This window comes from Pungitius pungitius, chromosome 4 (assembly GCF_949316345.1).
Source record: "Pungitius pungitius chromosome 4, fPunPun2.1, whole genome shotgun sequence".
Taxonomy (NCBI): domain Eukaryota; kingdom Metazoa; phylum Chordata; class Actinopteri; order Perciformes; family Gasterosteidae; genus Pungitius; species Pungitius pungitius.
This window is the reverse complement of record NC_084903.1, coordinates 25,424,956-25,441,921: the sequence shown is the minus strand read 5'-3', so window position 1 is coordinate 25,441,921 and position 16,966 is coordinate 25,424,956. Positions and strand designations below refer to the sequence as shown.

Below are 16,966 nucleotides of genomic sequence, written 5' to 3'. Positions count from 1 at the left end.
CTAAAAGCGGGCGCGTCATGAAGGGGAGATTGTCCTCTTTCCACTGCGCTGCTCTTTGGTCACCGTTAAGTCAGTGAGGGGGAGATTGTCCTCTTGCCACTGCGCTGCTCTTTGGTCACCGTTAAGTCAGTGAGGGGGAGATTGTCCTCTCGCCGCCGCGCTGCTCTTCGGTCTCTGTGTGGAGAGGAGCCGCAGCTGAGAGGACATCTCACACCTTCTCCTGTGGACCGGCGCGGAGGCGGAGGACTTTACTCCTGTTGTCTACATATTTTTATATAAAAACAACCTCATTTTTTAAAACATATTTTACTGTCACGTGGTGTCTCAGGGAGCTGTGTGTTTATTTTGGCTCGTAAGTCCACGATGATGAACTTTATTTAGGACGCATCCCTCATGCAGGTAAGATTTAAATGATGATGCTTTACACATTGCATGATAACAAACTCATAGGAGTGATCGAACCAAAGGTTTTATAATAATTGAACGTTACTGTTTACTATTGAAGCCCGTGTGAAACTTGCTGCTTTATTATAAGTTGATGTCACTTTGCATCTGATATCCGTCCCTTAAATAACCTGCATATTTCTAAAGTCCATCTGCAACAAATGTTATTTTAATTATTTTTTGTTATTATTTATTATGCTAAATGGACAGATCTTAATTAGTATACTTTATTTATTTTCTCAATTAAGAACATAGTTTGTTCAGTGGGCTGATATTCTATTGAGTTAGTAATGAATTAATAATGAATCCAAATGATTGCTGTTGTCACTATGTGTGTTTTATAGCATGAAGCTGGTCTCTTCCTTTATGTTCAGTCACTTTGAGGTTTGGTTCTTATTCACTACGAGAGGAAAAGTTAAAACAACTGAAAATGTGTGATTCCAGCCTCCTGAATATGAAAATCTTTTGCTTAATTTCCTCTTCTGTGACAGTAAAATATTTGCATCAAATATATGACTTGTGGACAAAGACAGACGCTTCACGATGATTTTATGGACAGAACAACAAAGAGTCATCAGCCGTGAGATCACTGCGTTCTGTGAATGAGTCTGAACTTCTTTCATCTCTGTTTTTATCTTTCGACATTAACGGATCAGGTCGATCACTCTTTAATTCAACTAAGCTCCTCTTAATGTAGTGGTGAAGTTTCATGTTCTCCTCCTCACCTGTAGCGTCATGTTGGTCATGTGACCGAGCTTATGTTACATGCTTTATAACACACGCGTTACACTGCACATGGGCAGCTGGGATTCGAACCGCCAACCTCCCAGCGCTCCATGGAGATTCTGAGGGGTTCTGAGTTCATCCTGGACTATTCCTATTGATGGATGGCAATAATGTAAAAAAAAGACCTTCGTCCAAACTCACAGTATGACTCAGCCTCCAGCAGACAGAAACGAGAAGAACACCTCAGCAGCTTCATGAAGAACAGAAGCCTGAAAAAGAAAAGGATTCTTACAGGAAAACCTTTGCTTTGAGGAACATTAAGTCTGAGGCTGTAACGATGTGAAAGCACCACACTGAGAAGGAGGAGGACCTACAGGAGACATGGAGGAGGAGCTGTGAACCAGACTGATTTCAGATGCTCCTTCAGGGGGGGGGGGGGGGTGCGTCCATTAAGGTTCTCAGCATATTCATCCGGACACAAAGGCAGAAGAGGCGAGACGCACAAGAGAGAGCAACGTGAAAGACCTTTAAGTGTCTCTGCCTGGGGGGGGGGGGGGGGGGGACAAATCCTCGTGAACGGAGAAGGAACAAAGCATGCAGGACGGAGAGAGACACAGAGACAGAGAGACAGACACAGACACAGAGAGACAGAGACACAGAGACACAAAGACACAGACAGAGACACAGAGAGACAGAGACAGAGACATAGAGACAGACACGGAGGTGTATTTTGTAACAGTAATATTTTTATTATTAGTGGATATTTGGAAGTTTGACTCGTTGAGTAAACAAAGACGTGTTGTTGTTTTTCTGCTCGCGGTGTTTGGCCTCAATCTCCACAAAGTAATCATGAAAATGATTGACAGTGGAATCAATAGTCGTTAATCAGTAGCAGCTCCGGCGTTTCCTCCCATGAGGTCACATGGAACGTTCCCTCACACCTCGCTCACCTCTGGTCGTGAGGAGCAACCAGCTGACTTTTAGTTCACCACAAACACGCATTGAACCAAACCAGGATTCTGTTCCTGCAGCGGCGGGTCCTCGTGGCGCAGTGCGTTGTCACGGAGACAGCGCCTGTGTCGGGGGGTACAGCCGAGGAGCTCTGTGAGAACTTTACCAGGAGTTTATGCGTCTGCTGTTCTGGTCTCAGTGAGTCCGTGAGGATGGAAGGAACGTGTCCAAAAACAAGAGAAAGATGCGATGAGATGAAATAACTACTGTGTCGAAGCTTCCATACCAAGGCTGTGAGAAACAAGACAGATTAAGAAAGGCTGCACATTGTTGTCCACCTCCTCTGGTCCAATCAGAGTCCACCTCCTCTGGTCCAATCAGAGTCCACCTCCTCTGGTCCAATCAGAGTCCTGTTCTGTGTCCTGGTGTCCACCATCAGGACCACGATGGATCCGGGTCTCTGAAGATGTTTAACTTCACGCTTATAAGACGTTAATAAGACGTCTTTAAGGCGTCTTCAGCAGGACGTTTTGACGTGATCATGACAACAAGCCTGAAAGGACGGCAGCTGAGGTCCTCGTCAGGCTGCTCGTGATGAGTCCTCTTCTGAGACGAAGGGAACCGCATCACAGCCGAGATCTCCTGGAGACGCAGAGGATTCAGTCCTGCTGTCGCATTTATTCTACCCCCCCCCCCCCCCCAGACCCCCCACCTCCCCCCGATTGTGCTGAGAGCACTCAAGTGTCCTCGGAAAGGTAGAAAGCACGAGTCAGATCAGTCCTTCAGATGCTTGTGCGCCCCCTCCGAGTCGACCCTCAGAGTGCCAATTAATAAATACATAATCCCCCCCCCAAGAGTCGCTCTGGGGATTAGAAGTCCATCACAGCGAGACCAGTTCCGTGTGGAGTGTGGAGTGATCCTCCAGAGAAGACTTCATGAAGACGATCGGCCCGTGGTGGTGTTACATGTACGAAATACACAATGAACGACAAAAAACACACAAATAACAGAAATAACAGAAATAACAGAAATAACAAAGATAACAAAGATAACAGAGATAACAAAGATAACAAAGATAACAGAAATAACAAAGATAACAGAGATAACAGAAATAACAAAGATAACAGAGATAACAAAGATAACAAAGATAACAGAAATAACAGAAATAACAAAGATAACAGAAATAACAAAGATAACAAAGATAACAGAAATAACAAAGATAACAAAGATAACAGAAATAACAAAGATAACAAAGATAACAAAGATAACAAAGATAACAAAGATAACAGAAATAACAAAGATAACAGAGATAACAGAAATAACAGAAATAACAAAGATAACAGAAATAACAAAGATAACAGAAATAACAAAGATAACAAAGATAACAAAGATAACAAAGATAACAGAAATAACAAAGATAACAGAGATAACAAAAATAACAGAAATAACAAAGATAACAGAGATAACAGAAATAACAGAAATAACAAAGATAACAGAAATAACAAAGATAACAGAAATAACAAAGATAACAAAGATAACAAAGATAACAGAAATAACAAAGATAACAGAGATAACAGAAATAACAGAAATAACAAAGATAACAAAGATAACAGAGATAACAGAAATAACAAAGATAACAGAAATAACAAAGATAACAGAAATAACAAAGATAACAGAAATAACAAAGATAACAAAAATAACAAAGATAACAGAAATAACAAAGATAACAGAGATAACAGAAATAACAGAAATAACAAAGATAACAAAGATAACAGAGATAACAGAAATAACAAAGATAACAGAAATAACAAAGATAACAAAGATAACAGAGATAACAGAAATAACAAAGATAACAAAGATAACAGAAATAACAAAGATAACAAAGATAACAGAGATAACAGAAATAACAAAGATAACAAATACAACAAAGATAACAGAAATAACAAAGATAACAGAGATAACAAAGATAACAAAGATAACAGAAATAACAAAGATAACAAAGATAACAGAGATAACAGAGATAACAGAAATAACAAAGATAACAAAGATAACAGAGATAACAGAGATAACAGAGATAACAAAGATAACAGAGATAACAGAAATAACAAAGATAACAAAGATAACAAAGATAACAAAGATAACAGAGATAACAGAGATAACAGAAATAACAAAGATAACAAAGATAACAGAAATAACAAAGATAACAGAGATAACAGAAATAACAGAAATAACAAAGATAACAAAGATAACAGAGATAACAGAAATAACAAAGATAACAGAAATAACAAAGATAACAAAGATAACAGAGATAACAGAAATAACAAAGATAACAAAGATAACAGAAATAACAAAGATAACAAAGATAACAGAGATAACAGAAATAACAAAGATAACAGAGATAACAAAGATAACAAAGATAACAGAAATAACAGAAATAACAAAGATAACAGAAATAACAAAGATAACAAAGATAACAGAAATAACAAAGATAACAAAGATAACAGAAATAACAAAGATAACAAAGATAACAGAGATAACAGAAATAACAAAGATAACAGAGATAACAAAGATAACAAAGATAACAGAAATAACAGAAATAACAAAGATAACAGAAATAACAAAGATAACAAAGATAACAGAAATAACAAAGATAACAAAGATAACAAAGATAACAAAGATAACAAAGATAACAGAAATAACAGAAATAACAAAGATAACAGAAATAACAAAGATAACAAAGATAACAGAGATAACAGAGATAACAGAGATAACAAAGATAACAAAGATAACAGAGATAACAGAGATAACAGAAATAACAAAGATAACAAAGATAACAAAGATAACAGAGATAACAGAGATAACAAAGATAACAGAGATAACAGAAATAACAAAGATAACAGAAATAACAAAGATAACAAAGATAACAGAAATAACAAAGATAACAGAGATAACAGAAATAACAGAAATAACAAAGATAACAAAGATAACAAAGATAACAGAGATAACAGAAATAACAAAGATAACAGAAATAACAAAGATAACAAAGATAACAAAGATAACAGAGATAACAGAAATAACAAAGATAACAGAAATAACAAAGATAACAAAGATAACAGAGATAACAGAAATAACAAAGATAACAAATACAACAAAGATAACAGAAATAACAAAGATAACAGAGATAACAAAGATGACAGAGATAACAAAGATAACAAAGATAACAGAAATAACAAAGATAACAAAGATAACAGAGATAACAGAGATAACAGAGATAACAAAGATAACAGAGATAACAGAAATAACAGAGATAACAGAAATAACAAAGATAACAAAGATAACAAAGATAACAGAGATAACAGAGATAACAGAGATAACAGAAATAACAAAGATAACAAAGATAACAGAAATAACAAAGATAACAAAGATAACAGAGATAACAGAGATAACAGAAATAACAAAGATAACAAAGATAACAAAGATAACAGAGATAACAGAGATAACAGAGATAACAAAGATAACAGAGATAACAGAAATAACAGAGATAACAGAAATAACAAAGATAACAAAGATAACAAAGATAACAGAGATAACAGAGATAACAAAGATAACAGAGATAACAGAAATAACAAAGATAACAAAGATAACAAAGATAACAGAAATAACAGATAACAAAGATGACAGAGATAACAAAGATAACAAAGATAACAAAGATAACAGAAATAACAGATAACAAAGATAACAGAAATAACAAAGATAACAAAGATAACAGAAATAACAGAGATAACAAAGATAACAAAGATAACAGAGATAACAGAGATAACAAAGATAACAGAGATAACAGAAATAACAAAGATAACAAAGATAACAAAGATAACAGAAATAACAGATAACAAAGATGACAGAGATAACAAAGATAACAAAGATAACAAAGATAACAGAAATAACAGATAACAAAGATAACAGAAATAACAAAGATAACAAAGATAACAGAAATAACAGAGATAACAGAGATGACACTCATCACTGGGACGTCGTTCGATGCTCTTCAGCTTCACAGCTCCTCTGAATGTTACCTTCAGACGCTCTTAGTCGTCCTCATTCAGCATGTCGCGATCATCTTGACTTCACTTGCACTTCCTGTTCGATTAGGAAAGCTCGAAACTACTCATTTCTGTATTTATTTTAGTTTGGATATCCGCTCTTTCAAAGTCACGGAACAAAATCAATTTGGTGAGCGCACATCCCTTAAGGCAAAATGTGTGATTTTGGGATATCAACAAATCAATTAAATTAAATTGAATTTGCGGTGGGAAATAGGCCTCGACGTTGCAGCTGATTGGTTAATTACGATTACAGTGAAATTTTCTTTTGTGTTATCTGGAGTTTCTTTGGTAGAAAACGGTTCCAATGAAAGCTTTCGTTTCCCAGAACAAGATGGAACCACGTCACTAATAATTCATATATTGTGTATATATAACTAATCATTTGAGATAATAAATCTACATAACGGCTGCTTGGATTATCTGGGATGTTTGGCTCGCTGAGCCACTGAATCCCCCCCCCCTCCCTCCCCCCGTCAGACGACCTCCAGTCGACCTTCTGTGAATCCTGGAGAGGAAGTTGGGTTCCTTTGATTTGGAGTTAGCCGCAGCGCAGCAACACGATGCTAATCATGAGTGACAATCCTGAGAGATCCTTCTTAATGCCGGCGGATTTGGAGGCGTGTGAAGAAGCGATGTTCGCATTTAAGGGTTTGCTCGGATTTACTTATGGATTAACCCCCCCGTCCTCACGTTAAGAAGAAAACTGGCCCCCATGTTCTCCATGCGTGAACGTTCCCTGCAGGAGGCCACGCTTCACTGCGTCGGTACCGTCAGTGTTCTGCAGTACTGAAGAGGTTCTACTATGAGTCAATCATATCAGAATCAAACCAGTCAAACCAGCAGATACACAAACATCAGTATTCAATGGTTTGTGTAGAACGCAGAGAAAGGAGGGAAGCATTGTTTAATTACATCTCAGCTGTTATCTGCTGGTTTCACCCTAATGCTCCTTTTGGACTTTTTAAAAGTAGGTACGGCCGCTGTCCTCAGCAGTCTTAAATTTAAACATGAGGATAAAAAAGGCAGACTGTACTTAATATTTTATACATAAAAGTAGATTCTGAAACACGAAGCTGGAGGTCTCGCTTAAAACGAACAATCACTAAATGGATCCTTTGAAAAGTCTGTCCCACGTTGTAAGACCATCCCTGTGGTGTCTCGTGGTTTCAGAGCATCACGCCGCCTTCCGACTCTTTGAGAGAAAAAGCCTGCAGCCACCCTGAGAGGACGGTTTGAGACACGGCCATTACTATGCAGCGAGTGCATTCCTCATTAAAGGAACCCTCCTCAATCTGACTGAGCTAAACCCTCACCGAGTCTTTGCATGGGAGGACACACACACACACACACACAATAAGTGCAGTTCTTTTTCTCCCTGTAACCCCACTGATCCCCTTTTCCTCTCTGTGCCGATCAATTATCATCCCGTTTGTCTCAATGACAGGTGCTCCGTCCTCTGCGGCGCCGCGTGTGACTTTTTACAAATAGTGCTGATATGTCTTGTTGCGCGTGGCGGCTTCCTGGGGGAATGTCTCCAGCCGCCTGTCGATAGGCCCGTTCACAGGCTTCTGCTGTTCCACAGTGTGGGACTTCCTGCTAAACCACAGAAGAAGAAGAAGGCCTCTTGCCCTTGCGAATCTCTCCGTCATATTTGGCGATCCTTCGTTTAAAATCCGCTGGCGTGGGCGGCGGCGTTAACGCCGGAGCCGCCGTCAGTCAGAAAGGTGCAAACGCACCATCAGCACTATCGGCTACTGTAAACGCCGATCAATACCCGGGACGCGTCCGTCCCCGGCGTACTGTTTTTACAGGAAGCACATATGTATGCACGATCTAACAGCACCGCCAGCGAGCTCGATGGCAGCCTTAAAGCCGCACTAATCAATACGATTATGTTAACAAGGGTCAAATTGCTTTGTGACAAACCTCCATAAAAAATGATCACCCCATTGATTAATTATCACAATTCTGAAGTTTCCCTGTCAGAGTTTCTGCATTCGTTTAATGCAGCAACTGACGATTGATCCTCCTTCCCCTTGGTTACTGTTGCTAGGCCGGTGTCAGTGAGAGGTACTGATACCATAACAGTACTTTACGAAGCAGGTCAAATAGGTCAGAGACAAGTAGACATTTAGGACTACAAGTATTGTGAAGGAAAAACAATGTCCTTTTCACATAGACGTCCCCCCTCGAGCTTCTTCTCGGCCTTCTCCTCCGTGGGGAACAACTCCACTTCCTCGTCTCACAGACGCTGTGGTTCTGGGGGCGTTGCGCTGGAAGCAGATTTACAGCTTTGACATATTCTTTACATTTCTATGGCTTTCTGATCTCTGAGGGAAGTTTAGTGTCGGGGGAAACTGCATTTCCTGCATTCTTGCTTCTAATTGGTCATTTTCAATTACATCAATGCTAAATTGACACTTGATGCAGGTGTTTTTATTGTAATCCTTATTTGTGACCACTGATGATCTGTGATCAATTTATTGTGTGACTTTTAAATCCCACCAGTGATTTAAATGTGTCATTAAGTAGCAAACAGATAACCCTTTGACTTCGTTAACTCTGCCACTTTACAGCTCTTTGTTACTGTCAAAAGGTGTCTTCCAATGCATTTTCATAATAAGAGTAGATAATGATTCATTTCACACATTCTGTCCTCCATTATTGATGACGCACTCATTTGGACTAAACAAATCTTCCAAATGTACCGTGTGAACACGTTGATCTTCACTGTTTGATGTTTTGAATCCTGACAATCCTGCTGCTGTCTGTATGTTAGTGTGTTTTTTTAAACATCTAAACAGAAAGTACCCTTTGTCCACCTGAGGTCCCCCATTCAAGCTACAAATTTTAGATAAATCTGACCTGTTTAACAGAAAAGAATCTCCTTCATTACCACAAGAGTCTGAATATTGTAAATCGCAATTTGTTAGAAAAAAATAACTTAAACTCAACAAGGCTGGTGAAATTCATTAAATGTGGACAGAACTTTGTTTTTGCCTCCACTGGGGCTCAGTTTGTGGTCCAAAACATTTTAACCTTTAGAAAGCTGAAGACAGGACAAGGCAGGAAGTGAAGTTACCACAAGAACACAAGAGACATGAAACTACAAAATAAAACAAGACAAGAACCCAAACCGTGACACAAACAGACCATGAAAAAGGCAACACTCAAATTCACAATACATTTGTTACACCTGTGTAACATTGAAATAATGCAAATCTTTGGCGATGGGACTCATTCTAAAACAGGATATTCAAGGGGCCGTGATGCTGAGAACTCGTCCTGCCTCTGCGCTCCAGGTCAGGACGTAGTGGTCGGGGGTGTAACGTGGAAAATCAAATAAAGTAGTTAAAGATCGTGTTTGTGTTGATCGTAGTTTCAAGGATGTACTAACTGTTACGATCTGCTAATCAAATAATAATTCATCTTAAATATTGTGACTTATATATATGTGACAATATATAAGTATATATAATATTATATATAATATATAAAAAAAACTCTGCAAACAGATTGCATTGAACACATTGTGATGATGGTATATTTGACCTGATACTCAGTTTTACTGGATAGAGCTTGAATGCATCGTAATGAAACTCAATGGAAGCTCAGTTAACGTTGCCCGCTGGCTGCTAACAGCTAACGCTAACTAGCTCTGCTCTACGCAGGCGTGCTGTTGCACAGGTGCAGTAGCGATTGAGCCGGGTGAACGGACCGGGTGACGCAGTGTGTTGTTGTTGTTCCTCGGTGAGCGTTGACATGATCACATGGTATTTCACACCGAGCACCTCGGATACTGTATCACAAAAGACAGGTCTTGGTTTCAGGGGACAGTGGTTTTAAAGTTGAATGTGGTTGTAGATATTCATATTGTCGACATGTGATCAGAGCTGTGTTTGGACCGATGTAGCTTCACACAGTTTACAAGCTTCGGTCAAAGTCAAATCGCGCTAGAAGAAACTATGCAGTTGTACATGAAATCCATTCGGCCCGATTCATCCCTGACTGAACCCTCTGCAGCTTGGTGCTGAATCAGCACCACACGCGCAGCTTCTAGTCAATGAAGAGGCGGGGGCCTCTGAAGATACCTCACAGCGGCTCAGGCCTCCTGACAGCCTTCACTCATGAATCACGCCGCTGACGGGGCGGTGTGACCCGGGGGGGGGGGCAGTTCCTGCTGGGGTGTCGAGAATTTGCGTCAGTCGCCTCGCTCCCGCCGCCTGCTTCTCTCTCTGAGACTGCTGTGTTTAACGGAAATACGAGATTCCATCACTGCGATGAGGCTTTGCACCTCGCGCTTTGTGACCAGACACCACGTCAGTAGCTGGTGACAGAGCAGTCACACAGGGTCCGACCCCCCCTCACCCCGACGGTCTGTCCACTCAACCAGCAGAAGCAGAAACTGGGCGGCTTGTGTGAGCCTCATGAAGTCTTGATGCTCTGCAGCCTCATTGAGGCAAGCGTTCAAAGTAACCGTTCATTATGCAGCGTGTACTCATTACGCACATCGTACATTGATCTTTCTTTCATTTGCAGGACGTGTACTAGTTTGTATATTATCACAGCCAGATACTGCAGGTTCGTAGTGATACATCGTACTGAGCATGCTCAATATGTCATCTGGGAGAGCAGGTCAACTAGTGTGGGGGGAGGGGGGGGTATTTTACTAATCACATTGAACAGATTTTTGGTGTGAAATGGAATTAGCGAAGCTAACTAGTGCCAGGAATTCAGATGAGAAATATGCTTCATGCTTCCTGAACGGATAAGGCCAATGTAGAATCTGTTCCATAGTTCATGCTTGGAGTAGCTCACATGGCTCAAAACTAGCTTTTAAAGTGGTGGCCAGGTTGGCAAAGATCCTTTTACCCCCCCACTGCAGGCTCTTAAACTGTGTTTGTGAAGTAGTGACCACACACATTGAATCCACGACTCTTTGCTGTTGTTAAGCAGGACGGTTTCCGTGCATATTTACGGCTTGTTACCGACAGAATTGTAATTATACTTAGTGAGTGAAAGAGTCCAGATTTATCCAATGGGATAATCAGTCGTGATCACATGAAATGGTTCGACCTGCCCAGGTGAGTGATTGGATGACTATGGTCCTACCAACCTTTTTTCTCCTTTCTTTTCTTCAAAGCATTTGTTCATTTCTGTCAGATTACGTCAAAGAACGGCATGCGCTGACTTTAATGTCAACAGGAAACACGGACTCCGTTGCTTCCTGTGACCACATTACGTTTCTATATATAGTCCTCAATGCCACAGTAAAGCCTTGAAGAGTCCAGCTACTCTCACACAAGCCCTCGTAGTCCGTGGTCATGCTTTTGGCTTCCGGGGCCATTTCACTTGGACTTAATGTGTAATAAGCCCCTGGAAAACCCCAAGCTTTTTAGTCTTGGTATCAAGGACAAACTAAGTAATGGCTTTTTTTTTAGAGAGAGATAGAGAGAGAGAGAGCTGAGAAAGCATTTCTGCCTTTCAGCTCCGAGAGGCCGTTGAGTGAAAAGCATTCATGCTAACGTCACACTACAAAACAACACAATCTCAGTCATTTACAAATAAATCTATTCCTACAACATTGATCCGCTCTCACACAATCTGCTTTATTAGGAAAGATGAATTGTCTTGATATTCTAGTGATTCTTGAAGTGCAGCCTTAGAAAAGCCGTCGTCTCTCACACTCATAGACTCGTCGATTGCATCGTCCGAATCTCCGATCCTTTCGTGCTCGACCTGAAACCACGGCAGCACTTTGGGGTAAATGGTCTCCCTCCAGCTGCCCCTGTCAGGTGGAGATTACCTCTGCTTCTGAGGGTTCGATGACCAGATCCCCAGAAGGTCATGTTCAGGGGGGGGGAAGCAAAAATACGTGGAAAGAAGATGTTTAAATTGGTGTACTCAAGGTTCCATATAGAAATGGTTTGTTTCTTTGTTTGTGTTGATAAATTCCGTCCTGAAGGGAAACTAATTGTTGCATTAATAGCGTCCAACAGCGTATATTAAAGCTGCTGTAGTTAAAAAGCTTGTAGTTGGATCTCGGGATCCAGCTGAAGGTCAGATGCGCCACCGTCTGTTCCAGCGCTGCCTCTCGGTGCAAGATGCACCAAAGCATTTACCAAGAATGTTTTCATTAATCAATAACGAAAGTTGGAGGTTCAGAGATATTGTTAATAACATTAACGTTTGAACAACGTTACCATGGGAGTGAAGAGTTTTCAGAACGCGAATAAAGTTTGAATTAGCACAGCCTGATCTAGTGGATCCATAACGCAACCCCAGTCAAACCTTTTACTGCAGTATCTTCTATTCTATGCGCCTTATAGTCGTGAAAATACACGAAATCTTCATCATCTTGAGAGGAAAACAAAAATCTGAGCTACATTTTGTGGTAATCGAAACGGTTGTTTAGATTTTTCAGTCGTGAATAAAAAGTTTAACTCTGGTTGACGCTGTTGACCAGCCGTCCTCAAAGTCAGTAGTATTCATCTTCTGGGGATCACGAAAACCGTCACTAGTGAAACGTGTGGAGCAAAGCGCTCAATCCAACCACCATTAACCTCTCTAGAGCCCCGGAGAAGCATGTCTCCAGACGTAGTACAATCCAGTCCACCATGGACAGACCCAGATCCTCCAGCAGAGACCAGTCCATTGTGGACAGACCCAGGCCCTCCAGCAGAGACCAGTCCATTGTGAACAGACCCAGGCCCTCCAGCAGAGACCAGTCCATTGTGGACAGACCCAGGCCCTCCAGCAGAGACCAGTCCATTGTGGACAGACCCAGGCCCTCCAGCAGAGACCAGTCCATTGTGGACAGACCCAGGTCCTCCAGCAGAGACCAGTCCATTGTGGACAGACCCAGGCCCTCCAGCAGAGACCAGTCCATTGTGGACAGACCCAGGTCCTCCAGGTTCTGTAAAGGGACCTTGCATGTAGAAGAGACTACCACTCCAACACACATGTTCCTTGTAGTAACTCAGTACCTTCGTAGTTATGAGTCTAACTGACTCATATTTCACACAATATCTTCGTATTCAAATCCTGAACCTGTCTGTTTCCTGAATAATTAAAGGACTGTTTAGTCAGGCCTTCGTAATCTTTAATGGTTTTACACCATGGAGTCCCAGTGTGTTAAAGGTTGAACTGTCAAAGCTGGGTGACGGGTTCTCTTTATAAGCCCCTTGCTTGCCGGGTCTCTGAGTCCTAATAACCCACTGAGAGTCTTTACCCGTGATGGGAACAAAGACCCGGCAGAGTGCACCAATGAGCGCTTTGTGGCGGCTCCTTGGTTCCTGTGGCGAGCCCGGCCTCATGGCGGCGGCCGCTTTGTCTCTTCTGCTCTCTCAGTAGTTTGACTACAGTTTTGTGCTTCAACCAACGATTCCTTGACATTTTGGACACCGCCATGCCTCCCCTTTCGGGGGTTTTCTGGTTTTGTCTGCCTTTAGCTGACTGAAAGCTGTAGAGATCCCCTGACGGACTCCGTTCCTCATACAGACACGCAGGAGGCCACAAACGTGACTCAAGGCGCTACATAAATATTATTGATACAAGAATATAGATGAGCACAGTCATCCTTTAAGCGACTTGGCACATTAAAGATGCAGTGGGGGCATTAATTATTGTTCTACTAAAGCCCCCCCTTTGTGGGTTCTGTGACTTGCAGAGTTTATTGAGCGTGTTTTGCAAGTTTAATATTTGAAAACCCTCTGCAATAAAATGCAAAAGCCCTTTAGTCGACTAAAGCAGTGTGTCTTAAAGATAGAATGGTCCAAAGTGATCAATGTATCGATTGGGCTCCATGAGCATCAGCACCACCCCTCCACCCGCTGCACGCCTTCGCCTACAGGTGACCATTGATCACGGCGAGACGGAGAGGGGGATTTCAAAGATAGGTCTTAAAGACGCTAGAGAGAGAGAGAGAGAGAGAGAGAGAGAGAGAGGGAGAGAGACCATTGATCTGTGAAGTACAACGAGGTAAAAAATATTTCAACACTGAGAAAGTGTTTTTTGGTTCATTTGAGAGACGTTTCTTTGAGTATTTCTTTACATTTACTCAGTAATGTGGCTCGGACTGACTAATCTAATGTCACATTGGACTTGGACTTGGACTGGAGGCACAGAAGTGAAAAGAATACAGAAACAGTCTGTGACATCAGACTCGATGTCGCTGAAAGCTTTAAAAGTGAAATGGAAATATCTTCAGGCAACGAGCAAAGAGCAGAAATTCAACAAAGTGACTCAGCGTAGAGTCTAAGGACCCTGTGCTCTGTTCTGGAGGTATTTCCACTGGATGTTAATACATAACATGAGAGCTCTCATTCCTCATTGCTGTGAGAATCAGTCTGTAGTTAATAAATCAGATAATCGGGTATTTTGAGAAGCTATTTGCTGCTGAGCTCATGAGATGATTCCAACCGTTCAGGATCATTTCTGTCCCAGAAGCAGAAGATCTAAACGACTCTTCTCATGAGATGAATCTTCTCTCAGGATCAAATCTAGGAAACATCTGTTTAGTTTAATCAGAGAGCACTCATCTGATTTATTTCATTCTAATGGGGTTATTCCCAGTACTGTGTAACAGCATCATGTCCTCTTCCCCTTAAACTCATAAAACCAGTGTCTTGGTAACAAAATAAAACCTCAAAGCTGAGTCATTCCTTGGGGCCCGGGGACATGATGTTTGACCACCACTGGGTTCTTATTGATTTTTCTGTTGCTACGAGTTGCTGCTTATGAGAAAGAGCTGAACAGCGCTCAGGTACCATGTGATACTCCTGAAGATCCTGAGGACTATCAGATGGACGCACTGCTGGAATGTGCTGAGCCCGATGAACGTGGTCCTCTGGTGCACAAGGTTATATATCTATAGATGTATTGTAAATACAACGTGATGATTTACAGATGCAGACTAAAAATAACTTCAAATGTTTCTGTTCTCGAAAGAAGAAGAATCAAATGATTCAAACCTTTGTGTGGAATTGGACGGTTGAGTCTTTTATTGTGAAACACCTCCGTTTGGTCTTTGCGTCCTGAAGAGTCTCACAGTGAATCCTCTGCTGGATCCCCCTTCCTCCTGGGTGGGCGGTAATGAGGTGAGCACGAAAGCAAGAAATAAGAAAACCCGCTTCTGGAGGTGCCCGCGCGGGTCACAAGGGAAGCGGGTCGCAGGTACTGGGAGTGAACACCTGGTCCCAAACGTCAGTGATGATTCAGCAGGATCATTTCTCTCCTTCTGCAGGACGGAGGGAGGGGGGCGATGGGGGCGATGGGGGCCCTGCTGGGGCTCAGCCTGCTGGGCTTCGTCTGTCTGGCCTCGGCCCTCAACCCAGACGACCCCAACGTGTGCAGCCACTGGGAGAGGTGAGTCCCCCCCCCCCCCCGCCACAGATCCCCCCACCACCACCACCAATACCCAAAGTGAAATATCGTCTGTCGGAAGTCAGCGGTGAACTAATAGACCCCCACCCCCCCATGCTGCCGAGAAATCAATAATCAAGAGGCTTAGGCAATAATCAAATAGGGAGAAGAGTTCACTCCTGGGGGGCCGTAAATCCACAGCGGCGATAATGTGACTGCTTGAGTGGTCTCAGCACTCAGTGCTGCGCTGAGTCAAAGCGCCGTGTCATTTCTGATGGGAGCAACTCGATCAATAAATCAATACCCCCCCCCCCCCCCCCCCCTGTGACCCGAACTGAGGAATGGACATTTCCCCCGACGGCTTCCTCACTTCCTGGAAATAGAAAAAAGGCTTTTTGTCCCGATTCTGTAAAATCCTGAAAGTTTGTGTCTGAAGCGCCGTGTCCCCGATCAATGACCTCCTGATGGACGCCATCGTGTCCTGCTCCTCCACAGTGATCTCATGTGTCCCATGTCCTCTCTGAATGATCGACCTGTCCCCGTGTCTTCTCGCCCTGCAGCTACGCCGTGACGGTGCAGGAGTCCTACGCGCATCCATTCGACCAGGTCTACTACACCCGCTGCACCGACATCCTCAACTGGTTCAAATGCACCAGGCACAGGTCGGTGTGTCTGTCCAATCAGAGGGGTCGGTCCTCTGCTACATGTTGTGTTTTGCACTTCAGGGCCACCGTACTTCACAGGTTGATGATTCGTTCATCCGGCCACACCGGACCTTTAAGTGTGTCTCGTTTTTCTGATTGAGTTTTGGTTTGTTGGTATAAAGCAGCACCACAACTTTCCGAGGAATTGTATCATACAGAAAAGCTATAAAAAATGTTCCTATGAATTGACTTTGTGTGCGTTTGTGTGCGTTTGTGTGCGTGTTGCGTACAGGATCAGCTACAAGACGGCGTACAGGAGGGGCGTGCGGACGATGTACCGGCGACGCTCTCAGTGCTGCCCCGGCTTCTATGAGAGCGCAAACCTTTGTGTTCGTAAGTTGTGTCATTTACGTTGTGTCATCAGTTGTGCGTCAACCTGCTGCTCGTCAGGAGGTCAGAAGGTCGGCGGGTTTGTCCGAGCTTTCTCTTACTGCAGTGAAGCAGTTACACACCAACAAATATGGACCAAAGGCAAATATTTAGTTGTATTGAAATAACTTTGATACATTTAGACTTCAGTCCAGTATCAATATATTATTGAAACATTTAATTTAGCAGCATCAAATATTGATGTTAAAAGTTAACGTCATCGTTCTGAATGAGGCTCATTTGATCCACTGTGTCAGGTTCTACAAGCCAGCAGAACCTTCATTTCTGCCCGTCGCGTTTTAATAA

General features: G+C 42.2%; 1 protein-coding gene across 1 annotated transcript in view; it reads left to right on the top strand.

Moving 5' to 3' along the window:
* Positions 1 to 194: 194 nt before the first annotated feature.
* The window catches only part of LOC119226938 (multiple epidermal growth factor-like domains protein 11), a 56,956-nt gene continuing 40,184 nt past the window's right edge, over positions 195 to 16,966 (top strand). The window contains 4 exon segments of the mRNA XM_062561955.1: positions 195 to 399; positions 15,469 to 15,590; positions 16,148 to 16,249; positions 16,524 to 16,624. Of these exon segments, the coding sequence (XP_062417939.1) occupies positions 394 to 399; positions 15,469 to 15,590; positions 16,148 to 16,249; positions 16,524 to 16,624 (331 nt within the window). The 5' untranslated portion in view covers positions 195 to 393.